The sequence below is a fragment of the Sus scrofa genome, chromosome 3, assembly GCF_000003025.6.
Source record: "Sus scrofa isolate TJ Tabasco breed Duroc chromosome 3, Sscrofa11.1, whole genome shotgun sequence".
NCBI lineage: Eukaryota > Metazoa > Chordata > Mammalia > Artiodactyla > Suidae > Sus > Sus scrofa.
Window position 1 is genome coordinate 60,072,257 of NC_010445.4, and position 20,341 is coordinate 60,092,597.

Sequence of the window (20,341 nt, forward strand, 5' to 3'; positions counted from 1 at the left end):
AGCCTTTCTTCCCTTGCCTCCTGGTTGCAAACCCGCCTCAGGAAGCAGGTGGAATTTTGTGTGACCACGCAATTGCCTGTATTTCTTTAGGGACAAGATAGGTGGAGTGTGCCCTCCAGGTCCACTCGAGAAAGCCAACCAATCTCTGTGTGCATGGCTTCTCCTTACTGCAGCCTGCCCCATGCTCCTGGCTGGGCTAGAAGAAACCAAGCCTTAGCGATCAAAGAGGAGCTCTTGGCCTTGGAAATAACCTCCATTCTCTTTGGCTGCTTTGCTGGGTGGCAGCTGGAAGGCTGCACTTCTGGAGCCTATGTTCAGGTTACTGTGGCCCCCAACCCCTTATCAATATTAGAGAATCCTGTGATGAAGGAAACTTGAAATGGATGGATGCTCTGGTTTTTCTTGAAAGAAAGAATAACTATTCACCATGTCAGCCTCATGCAGTGGTGCCTTTTGCTGGCCTGCTCTGTGTATGTCATTTTCTCAGAGTCTCCAGAAGTAGGCAACTCAATGAAACTTCCGCTTTCTGGCCTTTTTAAATGACCTAAGAACAACAGAAGACACAACAACAAGAACTCTTGTGTGAAAATTCCATTTCTTTTAATATGGATTAAGAGACAAGTAAAATTCAAAAATGGAGTTCCCTGGTGGCCTAGTGGTTAAGGATCCAGTACTGTTACTATGGTGGCTTGGGTCACTGCTGTGGCATGGGTTTGATCCCTGGCCCAGGAATTTCCACATGCCATAGGCATGACCAAAAAGAAACAAACAAAAACCCCCCCCAAGAACAACAACAAACCAAAAATTCAAAAATGACACAATGCTTTGGTTCATGAGATATTTCAAACTTCAGGAAACAGGCCAGTTATGCAAAAGAATTCCACATCAAAGGATTTCAACCCAACAAAACATTCAACATCCTCGTTAACAGGATCTGATCTCTGTCCCATGCTTGCTCTTTCTAGAAACATCTTCACCCTCCTTATTTGACTTCAGAGTCCCTGCCAGCTGGGGTCAATCCTGAGATCCATCCAGTCCCTTAATTTTAACAAACCTAGTGTCACTACTAGTAGGCTAGACATACGTTTAAGCAGAGAGGCCCTGAGTCCATTATAAAATGCTTATGCAAGAAAGGTTCTGTAACCAGTTTAGAAATACTATTATACACAAGCAGGGATTACATAAGGAAGATGCAGTATTCACTGTTTTCCCCCTCCTCTACAATACACATCAAATTTATAATCTATCTAGCAAAGTTCGGGAGAACTGAAAAATAGCATTATTATGTTATTATTTAAGCTTAAGAAAAGTGGAATGGGGAGTTCTCATTGTGGCTCAGTGGGTTATGAACCCGACTATTATCCATGAGGACAGAGGTTCGCTCCCTGGCCTCGCTCAGTGGGTTAAGTATCTGGTGTTGTGAGCTGTGCTATAGTGGGCAGATGAGGCTTGGATCCTATATTGCTGTGGCTGTGGGCTGTGGCTTGGATTTGACCCCTAGCCTGGGAACATCTATATGCTGCAAGTGTGGCCAGAAAAAAAGAAACGAAAAGAAAAGAAAGAAAGAAAAGAAAAGTGGAAGAATGAAAACGAGTTAATATTTCAGAAAGTCACCACTTTTGATCTACTGACGTTCTTTCAAACCCCTTCCTACCCTCAACGGGTTCGTATACACAGTCATCAGGAACAAATCCAGCAGCACGCAGGGCAACCCGACAAGCCTTCCTGACCACATCCTTTGCCTCATTTCGAAATTCTTCTAGGCGCTCTGTCACCTAGACATTGATGAATATGTATGGTTAACGGTACCAAAGTTTCAATGACAGGAAAAAGATCATGAAACTTACAGACAAAATTCCTCACCTCTTCTAGCCGGATGACTTGTGTAACTTTAAATTCGTGCAGGGTGTAGGTGTGACATTTTTCAATACAACAAAGTCCCATGAAACTCAACTGATAACACAGTTCATTTATTTTAAGAAGAGCTGGTCGTAAATACTGAATGAAAATAGAAATTTATCACGATTTAGTAAAAAGAAAATAAAAAACCTGCCCTTTAAAAGTACAAAAATACTTGGAAAGCAAGGATGGTAAGTCAGAAAGAGAAAAACAAATACCATATGATATCACTCATATCTGATATCTAATATACAGCACAAATGAACCTTTCCACAGAAAAGAAAATCATGGACTTGGAGAACAGATTGTGGTTGTCAGGGGGGAGAGGAAGGGAGTGGAAGAAACTGGGAGCTTGGGTTTAATGGATGCAAACTATTGCTTTTGGAATGGATTAATAATGAGATCTTTAGATACTTACAACGCAGCATGACAATGGGAGAAAAAAATTATGTACACATGTATGTGTAACTGGGTCCCCATGCTGTACAGTGGGAAAAGAAAAGTGTGCTGGGGGAAGTAACAATAAAAAACAAATTAAAAAAATAAAAAGTAAAAGTAAAAACTCAAAATATAAAACTGCAAAAAAAAAAAAAACACTGAAAATGCATATTCTGTGAGACAAAAGTGAACCAGGGCAAAACAATAAAGGCAATAAATACTTTCTGGTGTTCAGGTAAGGAAAAAAGGGACAGATTTCTGATTTCTCCGAGGCAAATGGATTATTTTACCTTTATTAACAAAAATTTACTTCTCAATTACATATATAGCATGAATAGCATATCTATAATATAAATTATACAGGTGTGTGTATATGTATATGTGCACATAAACCAACGAGTTCTAAAAATTTAAACATAATTATAATAAAAATCAATTGAATCTGAAAAAAAAGTAATTAAGGAAAAAAAAATCTCCATATGTTAATGTCAGTTCTAACTACAAAGTGCATACATTAAAAGGGGACATGTCCGAAATTTTGCTCTGAAAGTATTCTTTGAATTATCAGATTTAATGAGTTTGAATGCCTTTCTTTTCATTTGAATATATATCTTTTAGCTATGAAACTGAGGGCAAGTAATGGAGGACTGGACAATATCTTAAATTTCATTAGGTTATGCTAATAGCCACTGCAAAATACTTAGTGTTACTTTAGGACTTTACAATGTCCAGTCATGATAAAGGAGGGGCCCAACTATTGATCTAAAAGGCTGTAATATGACTTATAACAAGGACAAAGTTAGCTTAAAATTTCAGTGGGTAACAAGTTGCTGAAAAGAAAATTCAGTCACTCTCAAGAATCTATCTTGCAATGTGGGCTGGGAGAATGAGTGGAAGTATTTGTGGAATCATTCCACGCAATATCAACCTGATTTTTTTCCATGCTACCATCATAATCAAGTTCTAGGCTGCTGTCTTTGAAGGCACATGTTCCAAGATTATTTCAAGGTTTCAAGGTCATTCACCTTCATTTTTCCTAATGTAATCAAAGGAGAAGCATTATATAGATGTAATATATATAAATTACATCTATATAAATACATACCTATAATTATATGCATATATATACACACACATATAATTATATGCATATATATATGGCTTTAATTTATTTGTAGGTATGTGACACTGGTTTAAATGTTATACACAGCACAATCCTGAACTTTCCTAGGAGTTTCCAAAACAGGACAAATAATAGTCATTCGGACCATCATGAAATAGTGCTTTAATTATGTATTCTAAGTACAAATAAAGGGAAGTTATACTTAGAAGAGTCCTCAATGAAAGGATTTATTTCAGAAAACACCTAGGAAGTCAGAGAGTCCTTAAGATTCATCTCATGGAGGAATTTTCATGATAAAAGAGAAACAAAAAATATATTATAAATCAACTATTCTTCAATTTAAAAAGAAGCAGAAGTTTAGAGGCTAAATCCATGAAATAAGATACTAAATAAATTAAAATGAGTACAGGAGTAGGAATGAGAATGTAATAGAAATTGGGCAGTAAAAGCAAGAAAGTCCAGTGTATTTTCCTTGAGCCAAAAATATGAATTCTATTAGTAAAGGGATAAACAGCTAGGGTCCAGGTGAACTGGTATTAATGGTCTGCCAAAAAGTGAGAGCTTGACAGTGGGAATCTTGGAGAAGAAAAAAATATATAATCTAAGAAATTACTTTGCCTTAATCTAAATACCTGGCTGTCAGCATAAAGGATAGATGTGAAAGCTGTTGTGAATATAACACACTGTAGGTGTTTGTGTTTTTCTCTTTTTCCCCCTCATCATTGTTTCTGTTGTTAGCAAATTTCAGATAGAATTTGGGTTAGGTGATTCATTCTTGGGCTGGTATAACAAGAATGCCCATTGAAGGTGATAAGAATTAGCATTAGTTTAATATCGTATAATAACTAAAAATGGAATTTAACCTTTAAAAATTGTGAGTCCCTATGTTGTACACCTGAGATTTATGTAATATTATATGCCAACAATACCTCAATAAAAAATTAATTAATTTACTCAGGATATTTTCCCTGATATAACTCCAATTTTCCTGATAGTAGAATTCTTCTTTCTTTTGGGAAACTCATTACTCTTTGGTTTTGATAAGGCTGGCCCCTCATTTTCCCCATCACAGGAATGAGGAATAGGCACATATCCAGGACGGGCATATTAGAGTACTCCTGGCTGTGCGGGGATTCATTCAGGACTGGGCACATGATCAAGCCGAGGCAATCAGTGTTCTCTCCAGAATCTCCAGTAAGAGGTTCTCTCTTTCACTGAAAGAACCAGCTGTAACTAGAGCTGCAACTCAGTTGCTTGCAACTCAGTTGGTACCAAGAGAAATATGGAACTGAAAGGTGGAGGGAAAGAGGAAAAAGTAAAGATGACAAAATATCATTTGAATTTCTGAATTCGGCCATCCATAAACATATTTTTACCTCTTGAACTTCCTTATGATAGGAGTTTTGTTTCTTGTTGTTGTTGAAGCTCATTTCAAACTGAGTTTTTGCCAGTTGTATTGAAATGAGTATAATTACTCAGAGATGGGAAATCATTGTTACTAATCTGGGGGTTGGTCATTGGGTGAGAGTCAAAGAGAAAATTAGAGACTTTGGAGCAAAGTGCAGAAGAGTGGCATTTGCTATACGTCTAAGAAAAACAGGGTCATGCTGAGCTCAGTACAATGTTGGTTGGAATGCAAGAACACTTTGGGTTTACTGATCTCTCCTTCACCATGGCACTACCTTTAATGTGCCCTAACTTGAGTTGCCAGAACATTTGAGTGATCTGTGAAATGTGGCCCTTAGAGAACCCACTGGAGATGAAGGTCATGGCCCAGCCTGAGGCTCTGGGCTCAAGTGTTCTCATGTACATTTCTGACCCAGTACAGAAAGGACTACAGCAAAAGGTATATCCTTCAAAAGTAGAGAAAGTTTCATAAATCTATGAAATACCAATTCTTCATAGACATTTTCAAAAAACAGAAGAAAAAGAAATATTTCCCACTCAACCTATAAAGCCAGTATTAACCTGATACCCAAACCAGACCAACATATCACAAGGCGGAAAATGTAAATCATCTTCCTTGTGAATATATATGCAAATATCTTCAACCAAACAGCAGTAAACCAAATATAGCAATGTGTAAAAAGGATTATACACCAGGATCAAATGATTTATCTTAAGGATAAAAGGTTGGTTTTATATCTGAAAATCAATCATTGTAATAAATCATACCAATAGAATAAAGGGCAAAAACTGCATGATAATCTCAACAGATATAGAAAAAACCATTTGACAGAATCAGCCTGGCTTTATGATAAAAAGAGTCAACAAACCAGAATAGAAAGCAACTTCTTCATAACATCATTTCTTCACCATACATACATACAGGCTCAATAAAAAAAAAAAAAATCAGGACTTCCCGTCATGGCGCAGTGGTTAACGAATCCGACTAGGAACCATGAGGTTGCGGGTTTGGTCCCTGCCCTTGCTCAGTGGGTTAACGGTCCAGCGTTGCCATGAGCTGTGGTGTAGGTTGCAGACGCAGCTTGGATCCTGCGTTGCTGTGGCTCTGGCGTAGGCTGGCGGCTGCAGCTCTGATTCGACCCCTAGCCTGGGAACCTCCACATGCCGCGGGAGCGGCCCAAAGAAATAGCAAAAAGACAAAAAACAAACAAACAAAAAAACAACTCTTAGAGGAAAACATAGGCCAAACACTCGCTGACATAAACGATAGCAACATCTTCTCAGATCTGACAGTAAAAACAAAAATAAGTAAATGGGATCTAATCAAACGTCAAAGTTTCTGCACAGCAAAGGAAACCCTAAACAAAACGAAAAGACAACCCACAGAATGGGAGAAAATCTCTGCAAATGATTCAACTGACAAGGGATTCATCTCCAAAATTTATAAACAACTTCTGTAGCTCCATACCAAAAAAACAAACCACCCCATCGAAAAATGAGCAGAAGATCTAAACAGATAATTCTCCAAAGAAGACATATAGGTGGCCAAAAAACACATGAAAAGATGTTCAACATCACTCATTATTAGAGAAATGCAAATCAAAACCATGTGAGGTACCACCTTACACCAGTCAGAATGGCCATCATCCAAAAGTCTACAAACAGTGAGTGCTGGAGAGGGTGTGGAGGAAAAGGAACCCTACTACACTGTTGGTGGGATTGTAAATTGGTTCAACCACTGTGGAAAGCAGTATGGAGATGCCTCAGAAAACTAAACATAAAACGACCAGTTGATCCAGCGATCCCACTCCTGGGCATCTATCCAGAGAAAATCATGACTTGCAAAGACACATGTACTCCGATGTTCATTGCAGCACTCTGCAATAGCCAAGACGTGGAAACAACCTAAATGTCCATTGGCAGAGGAGTGGATCAAGAAGATGTGGTACATATACATGATGGAATATTACTCAGCCATTAAAAGGAACAAAATACCGGCATTTTTAGCAACATGGATGGACCTAGAAATTATCATGCTAAGTGAAGTCAGCCATACAGTGAGACACCAACATCAAATGCTTTCACTGACATGTGGAATCTGTAAAAAGGGCACAATGAACTTCTTTGCGGAACAGATACTGACTCATAGACTTTGAAAAAGTTATGGTTTCTAAAGGAGACAGGTTGGGAGGTGGGGGGGATGCACTGGGGTTGTGGGATAGAAATCCTATAAAACTGGATTGTGATGACCATGGTACAACTATAAATGTAATAAATTCATTGAGTAATAAAAAAAGAAAAAAAAAAGAAAACCCCTACTGCAAGTCAAAATCCAAGGAGTGGGTAGAGATTTTAAAATATGGCCACATACTCTCTAGGAGGTTCTTTTTTCCATGATCATCCCCTCCTCTGAGCAAATATTTAAAAATTTCCCAACTGTCTGAATCCGCAGTAGAGGAAAACTATGATACACTGGGAGGTACTGGCCCGTGAAAACAAGTCCCCAAATTACTTTGGACCAAAAAGTCCAGAGTGTCTCAAGGATGAGGAAAGGAGCAGGGGTTGCTAGCCTGCTCTATTCCAAGGATATACAACTTTCCTGATCAACAACAAAAGGCATCATGAATCCAAACTCAGAGGCTGCTTTCAAACAAAGGATGCAATGCTTTTGTTATACTTTTATGTTTTGCAACCCTAGTTAAAATGCAGAAACATACTAGACTGCCAGACTCTCAAATGACAAACAGGATGAAAACAGTGAATTCTCTTAAAGGACAAAATATTCTATTTCAAGAGCAGTATATACCAATATTTTGTTTTTCTGTAATTCTTTTAAAATATGATTAATAAATACGTACATGATTAACAATGAACAGGTTTTTCTGTAAAGATTTTCGACATCCGCTGATTTTTTTGGAGCGGACATTCTTCTTCCACACGTTAAAAGCCTTCCACTTCCGGAAAAGTGAAAATATGGGAATTTTGGTGAGTTCTCTGTGATACAGATATTCCTGTTCCCATCGATCAATTTCGATAAATTCAATGTCATCATTATAAATATGTGTTATTGCCTTTTTGCTAATAGTATAGTAGTCATTCTTATTGATGTTCTCATAATTTACAACCCTATGAACAAATAAAAGTTAGGGTTAAGTGAATACAAAGTTAAGCAAGTGCATTTTTTGTTTTAAAGAGATAAAACATTTCTGGAAAGCAAATATTGTTAAGATCCTAACATAACAAATACTTACTTTTAGAATGAGTAAATTACTCAAGAAGTGAAAGGGGAGCTATTTTTTTAACAATAACTGGACTTATAGCTCTTAAGGATTTCAAAACCTTGGCAATATGCTTGATAATTTCAGTTACATGATTTCTATAAAAACAAATGAATTACTGATTTTTAAAATGTAATAGCACAATATGAAAGCTACCTAGAAATAAATTTTTATTTATCACTGACTCTTTTTTCTCCCCCTGGGTGTGTTCTACCTAATTCTTTCATTAAAAAAAAATTTTTTCTTTTCTTCTAATTGAATAGTTGATTTACAATGTTGTGTTAGTTTCAGTTGTTCAAAAATGTGATTCAGTTATACATACGTATACATCCAATCTTTTTTAGATTCTTTTCACTTATAGTTTATTATAAAATATTGAGTATAGTTCCCTGTGATATACAGTAGGCCTTTGCTGGTTATTTATTTTATATATAGTAGTATGGATCTGCTAATCCCAAACTCCTAAGTTATCCCTCCTCCCCTTTTCTCCTAGGTAACCATAAGCTTATTTTCTATATCATTGACCTTTAGAAACTATTCAATAATAATGGTGTGAAAGAGTTTTACATTACCCAATATTGACAGAATTATGAGAAAGATCAAAGCAAGGAAATATGAATTAGATATGATTAGAATCAAGACCCAGATTAAGCTAAAAATGGCTGATTTATCATATATCAAAGTAATTGTTAATGAGAAATTATTTATTTCAAGACATCCCTCTTTCAAGTGTCATCAAGGGTACTCATCAACCTCATCTATAACAAGAAAATGATCAAGTAAAGAAGAAGAGCAAGAATGGGATAAAAATAGGAGCAAGAATAGGAGAGGGAAGTAATGAGAAGAGACAGGGCCGGTTCTCTAAAATTTCTTAAAATAGGAACTTGCTTACAGGCATAAAGATATTTTATGCAATTTTAGCTATAACACTGAAATACTGGATGCTGCTTAAATATTCAATAATAGAACAAGTGTGAAATATGAATATGGAAAATTATTAAAATATATTTAGAAATTTAGCAGAGTAAAATTTATGAAGATTCTACGGCAGGTTAGAATAAGACAACAAAGTTTAAGTGCAAAAACAAAACCTCAAACTGTTTCTATATTAAAACCATGAAGAAATTGTTATAATCATATAATATATATTATATAATGATCATCTAAAAATTACTGTACAAAAATTAGACAGGAACACATAAAAACCAGCTGTTTCCCACATTTATTTTCTCTTCCAGCCCTTAGTGCCACATTCAGAAGCTGGAGTGCACGGCCCTTTAGCACAGCCCTCAGGCCATCTGTGAAATTGCTGAAACTGTTGTCTATAAAACAAACTTACGTACACATGTGTAAGTTTTTTAAGGAACTGGTACAAAATCCTCTGTTCATCAAAAAAACTACAAACCACTGGCAAAAAAAATCATTTTTAGGTTTTAATTTCTATTTTTGTTTTAATAACACCAAGTGGGAAAAATACTGTTAAAATGAGAACACACAGGACAAGAATGAGAGCAAATCAAAGCAAGAGCGGCTCAAGGGAGCACACAAGGTGGGGGCTGATGGTGCTGAGGAGGGGGTGAACCTGGAACGTCGAAGGTCACCCTCCCAGTTCCGTGCTCTAGCAGAAGAACTTCCCCTTCCTTAGCTCTGCCCAATGCCACTATCTGACTCTGTCTATTTAACTCACACCAGAATCATCTGGGAAAACGCCAGGTATTACATATTGCTGGTGAGGTACACAGAAAACATTTAAAATGTTTTTCCTTTTTTTTCCTTTGTCAACAGCTGAAGATATCATTAGGACATTCTGTAGGTGATTCTCTTCAAAATGGGAAATTTCAACTTGTTTCCAAAAGTGTAATCAACTTCAGATGTTTCATGAATATCAGTCATCAAAACAACCTAAAAACAAGAACAAATTCACCAGGGCCCTGGCATGTGTCTATAAGAGTCACCCTATGGAGGTCTATCTGCTATTAAAGTCCCTTCTAGAAGACAGCAGGTATGGACCAAGATATTGAATTTTAACTTATTGGTGTTAAGTGCCCCAGGAAATCCTTTTAATCTACATTTTCCTCCCTATTCAAGATTCTCATTCTCAACCCCCTAAGCCTTTTCCTCCACCGCATGTCTCAACTCTGCAAGAGGACAAGCAAACACACCGGTCTTTTTGAAAGAGTCACTTGGGGTGGTTAAGAATCTAGATTTCTGTGTCCAACACAGAATCAAAATCCCTATGTATGGGACTCAAGACTAATTTAACAAGTGTCCTGCATGATTCTGTTACAAAGTAATGTTTGTAACCACTGAACTTTATTTGAAAGCAAATAAACAACAACAACAAAAACAGGGAAGTGACAAGGTGAGCGCTCTCTTGTACCTTCAGTGTGAAAACCCTGTACCTGCACTGGGTTTTATCCCTTTGACTGTATCTCTCATGCTTTTCTAAAAACAGAGATGGAAAAGGTTCACCTCACTTTTTTTGTAACTCTCCTGGCTTTTGGCTACTTTTCTTCTTCATCTAAAAATGAGCAACATGGAAGTTTCTGTTGTGGCTCAGGGGGTTAAGAACCAAATGCAGTGTCCATGACCTAGCCTGGCTCAGTGGGTTAAGGATCCAGCATTGCCATGAGCTGTGGTGTAGGTCGCAGATGTGGCTCAGATCTGATGTGGCTGTGGCTGTGGTGTAGGCTGGCAGCTACTGCTCTGATTCGACCCCTAGCCTGGGAACCTCCATATGCTGCAGGTGCAGCCCTACAAAGGAGAAAAAAAAAAGTAAAATAAAAATGTACAGAATTTCTCTTTCATTTGTAGAAAGCTTCCCTTTAGCATACAGAAAGTTTTTTTTTCCTTTACCCTGATGCCCATTTAACTTAAAAATCCTCGTCTTTTCTCTTAAACTTTCTACATAATGGTATATTGAGCTGGCCATATCCTCCCCATTCATTTTTTTCTTAAATTTTCTGAAAACTAGACTTATTCCTCACTCATCTAATGAAAGGATTCTCTCAAACATCAGAGGGAACTTCCTTCAAGCCCAGCCCAGCAGGTAGGCAGAGGGGCAGCAGGGTCAAGAAGAGCTTTGCAACAATTAAGAAGCCCTAAGCACGGTTCTTTGCAATGCTGTTCTCCAAGATTTTCTAGTTTGGTCCTGAGGGGTTATATCCTCAATACACTCCTTGGATTCTTGAGCATTGCTCCTTACACTGTAAACCCTGGCATTCATCTGTTTAAGAATTCAGCCTCAATCTTCAGCTGCCTCCTTTGAATGTCTATTCCACCAAGGCCTTCTTTGAGGAAATAACCAGGAAAAATTAGTCTTCCTTTAAGATCTAAAAAGAGAACTTAATTTGTTCAACTGCTGTGCTCTACAATTCCCACTCTGCTGATAAAGAAGATGACTCTATGACCCGATTAACTAAATATAGGTCCTTGGAAAGTTAACTGATCAGGCTGAGGAGAATATCTTCAACAAAATTACATGTAACTATGTTTTACTGCTTAAAAAAAAAAATCTGTAAAGTTTTCTTGCTGTTCAGTGTAGAATCATGGAGTCTGTTGTCAAATTATTTTGCAGTAGAACCTGTCTGTGTCCATCTGAAATGAACCTTGGAGCCCAAGGCTTCTATTACTGTCTAAAAGCATGTGTCACGTGGAGTGAGAGAACTGCACGGTTGACTGTGGTAGGTCATAAACTGTCCTGTTATTCTTCACTTCGCATAAAACTCAAATCTCCTGGGGTCCTAAAAACCATTATTTCTGTGCTCAGAATTAATTTTTTGATTTTTCTAAAACCATAAGATCTCCCTGTGATTTGTGGTGTCAAACAGCATCTCTATCCGTTGTTACCCCTTCAGTGATGGAAAAGCGTTGTTCATCTTTAAACCAGTTCTCTGGATTAAGACTGCAGAAGCGTGGTTTGTCTCATGAGACTTTCTTGGTCAATAACTTACAATAGCTTCCTATTTCTTATATCACCAAATCCAAATCATTCTGCCGGGGGTTCAGGGTACTTTCCTCCTCTCTCATATGAATTTCTTCTCTGTGCACACAATTGCTCTTCTTAGTTGGGCTGGTTTCTCGATCCTGTCCATCTTGGGCTTTGCTAGAATGCATACATATGTCTTTATCCACACTGTTCCCTTCTCCCGTCTGGATTTATTCCTTCCTTGCTTTAAGGTACTGGGGTAAATTAGTTCAGTTCATGGTGTCCTCTGCAAATTTAAGTTTGTCTCAACATTTTCATTATTATACGGTTTTGTTATGATTTGAACATATTTATTAGACAAAGGTAAATAAGCAAGGAATTAACTAGTTCCTGAGTTTTGCTGTTAACCTCGATCTGTTGGATGACGGTCAATATCAAGATTCAATATGAGTCAAGATCTAACTTGAACTGGAGAAGAGTACTGGCTTGTTTTGCTTCTGGTTTGATTAACCAAAAAATAATAAAAAAGGAACTCCTTTTCACCTAGAAAATTAGACAAAAGTATAACTAAGAAGAAACTTTCACACAACACATGCATGTAGACATTAATAGAAGCCTTGGGGTCTAAGTTTCATTTCAGATGGACACAGACAGGTTCTATCGCAAGATAATTTGACAAGGGGCTCCATGATTCTACACTGAATAGCAAGAAAACACTACAGATTTCTTTTTCCAGTAAAACATAGTTAAATGTAATTTTGTTGAAGACATTCTCTTCAGCCTGATCAGTTAACTTTCCAAGAACCTATATTTAGTTAATTGGGTCACAAAGTCATCTTCTTTATCAGCTTAGGAATTCTAGAGCACAGCCACTGAACAAATTAAATTTCTTCAATAAGAGAGTGCTCTAGGCAATGAGGTCCTACTGTATAGCGTGGGGAACTACATCCAGTCTCTTGGGATAGACCGTGATGGAAGATAATATGAGTAAAGAATGTACAAATGTGTATGACTGGGTCACTATGTGGTACAGCAGAAATTGACACAACACTGTAAATAAACTATATATATATATTTTTTTAAAGAGCTTACTCTAGGGTCAGTGGTTCTCAAAGTATGGTCCTTGGAACAGCAGCACCAACATCATGTGGAAACCGCAAATTTCCAGCCCACAGACCTACTGAGTCAGAAATTCTGGGGGTTTAACAATCTATGTTTTATCAACTGTTCCAGGGCTTCCTTGAGATCTGTTTCTCTAGGTCCATGGCGTGTAACTCTGGTTGAATACTGGAATTATGTGATGAGTTTTAAAGAAATGCTGTTGTTCAAGCTCTACCAAAAACCAATTAAATAAAATGCTGGGGCTGGAGCCTGGGTGATTCTAACTAGCAGCCAAAACTGAGAAGCACTGTTCTAGGTTCTTCAAGTTTTTTGTATAAAATGAAATAATAACCGACTAAACTGTCATAGCGCCAAAACTGTGTGTGTGTGGGGGGGGGTGGTGAGAGAGAGAGAGACTGAAAGAAGAGTAAGGAAAAATTTGAAGCTATGAAGTTTTTATGATTCCAAGTAAAAATACTAAGGTCCTGAACAGTTTTCATATGCAGACTGAAATTTGACTTGATTGAAATTGCACTAGCCCAAGAAAACGGTCATGTGCTAGGCAACTTGAGGAGGTTTCTGATAATGTGGCTTCAAAATTTTCTGCTTCTTATTACATGACCTATATGCCTCATTACAAATTTTTTAAAAATAATTTGACCTCACAGGGAAGCTAAAATGATTTCACTTGAGAAAGTTTCAAGTTGGCATTTATCTATGTTTTTTGTTCTAGGCTGTTACACATGTAATCTAGCTGGAAATTTAGAATAGCTTTAGTATGAAATTTAAAAAGCTGCCTAAAAAATATTTTTAACATAACAGGCTTAGAAACTACCTGGAAACCAACTTGATCACTTAGAAAGTAATATGGTCTGAGCCCAGTGTAGATGTTTATACAGTCCTAATAGCTGAAGTCATGTAACTACACTTCACAGAAATAAGAAAGGGTTCATTGTTCATATAGGACAGAAATACATAATTAGCATATTTACTAATTATGCTCAAGGTTTCTCAATCTCAGCACTATTGACATTTTGGGCTAGGTAATTCTTTGTTGGGCACTGGCAGCTATTTAGCAGCATCCCTGGCTTCTTCCCATATGATACCAGTAGCACTGACACTGCCACAGGTCTCCTGTGGGAAAAAAACTCCCAGAATTTGGACTTAACAATGTTTCTCAAGTTCACATGGTCACAGAACAAATTTTTTCACCACCCACTATTAAATCACTTAGGCCTTACGTCCTGGAAATACAGGCTGGGAAACATGTAAAAGTAGAAGAGATATTGTTCTTTCTTGGCTTTTCAAAGGCCCTAAGGATGCTCAGGATTTAGGGATTCTGATTTCTAATGGCTTTAAAATTGTAATTGCCCAGAAGATTAAATCATAGAATTGAAAGACGGAGCCTCAGACATTATTCTGAATTTCCCATCTACAAATCACAAAATAACATCAAAAAGCACAGTCCTTAATATGTTTGTTCCCTCAGCTTTCAACTATAAAGAATGCTTTTCAGAGTGCCTGTTGTGGTTCAGTGAGTTAAGAATCTGACATCGTGTCCGTAAGGATATGGGTTTGATCTCTGGCTCACTCAGTGGGTTAAGGATCCAGCATTTGCCTCAAGCTGCAGCATAGGATGCAGACATGGCTCAGATCTGGTGTTGCTGTGGTGTAAGCCAGCAGCTGCACCTCAGATTCAGCTCCCAGCCCAGGAACTTCTATATGCTGTAGGTGTGGCCATAAAAGGAAAAAAAAAAAAAAAGAATGTTTTCTAATGGGGAAAACAGGATGGAATAAGATTAATGTACGGAAAGCCCTCAGCATGCTTAGCATAGAATGTGTGACACAAATATCAGGAGTATCTGCCATTATGAGGATGAGCACATTGGGCCTAATGCATGAGAGCTTGGGTTTGGATCCCAGCCCCACAATTCTAGCTAAATGAACTTGGTCAAGTTTCTCAACGCTGTCTTAGCTTCCTCACTTGTAAAATGGACATATCAGTACTACCCACCTTGTAGAGTTGCTATGAAGATTAATATATATAAAGAATTTGGAACCATGTCTGGCATATACTAAGAGTGGGTGCTTGGAGTGTTGTGTTGCAGTGCTCACTCATTACATTATAAAGAGCTGGCATCCCAATATGGCCTTACATGAGCCCTGCACGGTTCCTTGGCAATGTGAGTTAATTTGTATTTCTGTGACCAAAACAAGAAATAGCAAAATATGGATATACGCAATTAAAATAATAGAAAGTCCAGCACAGGGAAACTACTCAATAGTCTGAAATAACCTTTATGGGAAAAAAAAAAATATATATATATACAATTACATTTTGCTGACTGATTAACTTTGCTGTACACCTGAATCTAATACAACATTGTAAATCAACTATACTCCAATTAAATTTTAATAAAATAAAATAATAGAGAGATGAGAGGTTCCATAGATGTGGGAAAAATCCCTCAGGTACTACAGTAGGGATCTGCCCAATACCACACAGTGTCTCCTTTTACATGAGCATGAAAAAGAAATACTTAAAAACTGTCCCACCAGGGGGTCTCCTGTGATTCAACTAAATGATCAGACTCATAAGACTTCCAAAGACCATATCTGGTAGCGCTCTACCTAGAAGGGAGAACAGGAACAACTTCCTGCCTTCCAGGCAGCATCAGATTTTTCTCTAACGTGGGACTCCTTGTAGTAATCCAGGAGCCATCCACGAGCTGTCCTCTCCCCAGATAACTGGGGAGAGGACATGAAATCCAAACTGGGTGGGTGTGGAAACTACCCTGGCTTAAGAGGAGCCAATCTCTCTTGCAATAACTCTAAGACAAGCCCAGAAAAAAATTTTTTTGCTATGTTATAGGAAGGTCCAAAGCCATGGCTCACCACCAGGTATTTATAATTCATGTTCAGTTCCTCTGGATGCAGATATAATTTGCCAATCAGGGCTCATTTTTTATCATGAGCAGTGTTGCCTAGAAACAACAGACACTCAACTCTTATTGGGTTACCAAGGGAACAGAACTTCAGAGTTAACCAAAGGCCAGATTCTCATGCAGAGAAAACTCTTCTATCATCCTCTAGAGCAATGCTTCCCAAACTGCACATTCTAACACACCCATACAAGGATTCTATAAGGTACATTGGTGAAGACATTGATTACAATGTCTTCATATTATAATAAGAGAAATAAAACATAAGGTTTTCAGAGAAACATTCAATACTGAATTTTATAAAACTTCCAAATAAATTCTAGCTCACTACCACAGCTATAATTTTTTTGAAGTGGCTACTACATTTCTAATAAAGATATGATGAATGGTCTGTTCAAATTCTTAATAATCACCACTGCTACAGAGTACTGTTTACAGAAGCAGGAGACAGAAAATGCAGGTAATGATAAATTGCTCTGTTTCTGATGAATGGAAACCCCTTTTCCACAACAGAATTCGGACAACTTATTCTTTTGAAATTATGCACCAGAGGTACCACATTTCTTTAATTCTAACAGCTTTTCCTTTTCTTCTTTGATAAATGCAGTGTTGAAATTTCTAATACAAACTGATTTAAAACCCAATCAAACATTTCCATATTGAGTATTTCAGAAATAACGATGTTTTCTCTAAACACAGATGTTACTGTTTGACTTAGCAATTTTTTCTTAAGCTTAAATTCTTAACAATGACTAAAAATCACTTTTTAGGGTGATTTTAATTTTTATTAAGGTATAGTTGATTTACAGTGTTGTGTCCATTTCTGCTATACAGCATAGTGACCCAGTCATATATTTTTCTCTTACTATCTTTTGTCATGTTCTATCTCAAGAGATTAGATATACAGTAGGACCTGTGGCTGTACAGTTGGACCTCACTGCTTATTCATTCTAAATGTAATAGTTTGCAACCATTTGAAGTATCGCTTTTCCAAAGTTAATGTTTTGCTTTGAATTCCTAATCTGTCAGTATGTGTTAATATATTTCCAGGCAGCACTTGTAATTTTTGTTAAGTTTATTCCAATGCTCAAATGTCAGTCAGGTACCCCAGTTGAGAAACCAGAAACTATCTTTCACTAAATCGACAAAGTTGAACCATTTGCAAGATATTTTCCAATTCCTGATAAAATTTTTCCTTTGGACCACCTATGTTCTTAACTCTGAAACAGCAAAAAGTGGCATTCTGCTCACATTCCTTTGTAGAAACCATAATAACTGAAGGTCAGGTGGTGGCTTGAATTTTATTACAGTTACAGTTTTGACAACATTATTTAATTTGGAATTCATGACTGTGAGAAACATTTACATATGGGAATTCCTTTGTGAATAAAATAATGTATTGTGTACTTGAATCTCAGGATTTTCAGAATAAATTCTATATGGAATAGGCATTTTTAGGAAGTATTTTCACAATGTCTCCTTTGCCTCGGATATTTCATCCCTAGTAGCTTTTCTCCCCGCTCAGAACAAAGTTCTTCTAAACATTTCACTTAGGAGATTCTAGTGCTGTTACCTTGTAGTTATTAATATCTGGACATTCATCAATTTACAATATGCAAAACTTTAATAATGTCCTGGACTGTGGTCATCTGTTATCTAACACGTCAATCTAGTGGTGTAAGTGATTGGTTTCCTTTGTTTTTCTGGTTCCAAATCGAATAAGTAATTTCCACACAGGCTGGTGAAACTGCAATTCTGTAAGAGTGAGTCATTCTGATATTAGATATTGTATATTCTTGCAATCCTAGCTTCTTGAGCTTCTTGGTCAGACACCAATCTAAAAAAGGAATTTGGTTTCATATTTTGTTCTTGCACATGTCTTTACAAATTCAGACCCTTTACAGAGGGTGGATAGCTTTTGGTAAGGTGTTGATATAGCTTGCTTGGTAATACTGATTTTTTTGATAACATTTTCATATAATGAGATATTTAAGCAAAAGGACAGGAAAATTACTGTGGTTCACAAATTCAAGTTTGAGATAATTCTACTGTCTAATTTTTAATCTTTTTCTTTTACCACTCTGTTTATCTTATAACTTACTCCATTTTCTCTCTGAGCATATCTTTCTATAGGTGTGTCAGTAACAGTATGTATCTTTGTTCGGGGGCTTTTTTTTTTTTTTTTTTTTTGCTATGAGAGCGCAACGTTGATCTCAGTTCTACCCTTACTTGTCAATTCTCTATTGAGAAGAAAGCATTATTCTGCATTTTTTGCATTTGTTCCAGAAAAGTTCAGTAGGCTTATCTGAATGACAAATTATTTGTTCTAGATTTGGAAATTCTAGAAAATGTTTCCATGGCTTCTACCACTTTTGGTAGAAGCAAATCCTCAGTCTTATGGAGGTCTCACAGACCCTGCCAAGTTTCAGCTTGACAGGCAGTAGAGTATGGATATTAAGAGCAGAGGTTCAGAAGCCAGACTGTCAATTACTTCCTGTAACACCTGGGACAAGTTATTTAACCATTCTGCGTCTTATCTGTAAAGCAGAGTAGCAAATGGATGTATCTTAGAGTATTATTGTGAGGATTAAATGAGATAGACAGTTAGATAGATAGATACTTTGTCTGGAACATTTAGACACCAATAAACCATCATCTTTTACGACATGTAAAATCCACTTTGGTGCCCTCTCACCAAGTGGGTATATAACCCAACTCTGACCAACAGCCATCCTCCATTACAATCACTCTTGTTCAAAGTCTAAATCCTAACAAAACAGAATTATTTTGTCTTGACCAGCACTATTCTCTGTCTCCTTCCGAATCTCTCTAGTTCCAGATCCTCTACCTTTTCCTCTAATTGGCCCAAGATCTGACCAGAGTCACCATCGTGTTCTCTTGCTGGACAAGATCATCTGCAGTATACAGCTGTATGCTTACCAGTGTGATATTCCAACATGTTTAGACATTTCCTTGAAGCTTACTCTTGGCAAAACCATTATGCCTAACGCAGACCACTAAATTGATTCTTAAGAACAAATTCCATAAATAGAACTACTTTCCCATGTAGAGGGATCATGGTAGAGATAAACACTGTAGAACTGCACATTTAATGAATTTTGCTATACTTAAAACTTATGAGAAGGCATTACATTTTATCACATTATTTATTTATTTATTTATTTATTTATTTTGGTCTTTTTGCTATTTCTTGGGCCGCTCCCACGGCATATGGAGGTTCCCAGGCTAGGGGTCCAATCGGAGCTGTAGCCACCGGCCTACACCTGAGCCACAGCAACGCAGAATCCATGCCGCGTCTGCAACCTACACCACAGCTCACGGCAACGCCGGATCGTTAACACACTGAGCAAGGGCAGGGACCGAACCTGCAACCTCATGGTTCCTAGTTGGATTCGTTAACCACTGCGCTATGACGGGAACTCCACTTTTTTAAATTTTACTTTAATTAGAGTATAGTTGATTTATTGTGCTATGTCAATTTCTACTGTATAGCATACTGATTCAGTCATTTATATATATATATATATATATATATATATATCCCCTTTCTTATGCTATCTTCCATCATGGTCTGTCCCAAGAGATTGGATATAGCGCCTTGTGCTATACAGCAGGCCCTCACTGCTCATCCATTCTAATGTAGTGGTTTGCACCTACCAACTCCAAACTCCTCATCCTCTATGTTCTGTTCCCGAGCTCTTATTCACTCCACAGTACTCCCACCAGCCTTCTGTTCACTTCTTGAGTGTGGCAGGTGTGCTCCTGCCTTGGGATATTTATATTCACTTTCCTGCTGTCTGGAAGGCTCTTCTCTGCCTCTGACAGGAAAGCTGTCAGCCGTCAGCACATTATTCACTCCTTCAAACCTTTGTCCAAACACCAGCTTCTCAATGAGTCTTACCCTGACCATCCCATTTCATTCACAACCTCTTTCCAAGAATTCTCAACCCTCTTTGCTCTACTCTATTTTTTAAATAATACTTTGCACATTCTAACATTCTACATAATTTACTCCTGTATCGTATTTATTATTGTCTTCCTCTGCCAAAATGTAAGCTCCACAAGGGCAGCAATTTTGATCTAGATGGTTCACAAATATAGCTCGAGCACCTGGAACTGTTCATGCTACAGTGTGGATGTTCGATGCACATTACTGAATGACTGGATTTTCATAAGCATCCCTTCTACAAATTCTCTCTCACTC

The 20,341-nt window shown here is 37.4% G+C and overlaps 1 protein-coding gene across 5 annotated transcripts in view; it reads right to left on the reverse strand.

Moving 5' to 3' along the window:
- DNAH6 (dynein axonemal heavy chain 6) overlaps positions 1-20,341 on the reverse strand; it is a 254,417-nt gene that overhangs the window by 212,399 nt on the left and 21,677 nt on the right. For all 5 annotated transcript variants that reach the window (XM_021087305.1, XM_021087306.1, XM_021087308.1 and 2 more), the window contains 4 exons: positions 7,726-7,993; positions 1,864-1,998; positions 1,655-1,775; positions 427-544 (listed from right to left, as the gene is read on the reverse strand). In XM_021087305.1, coding sequence (XP_020942964.1) covers positions 427-544; positions 1,655-1,775; positions 1,864-1,998; positions 7,726-7,993 — 642 coding nt within the window. The remainder of the gene's footprint in view (positions 1-426; positions 545-1,654; positions 1,776-1,863; positions 1,999-7,725; positions 7,994-20,341) is intronic.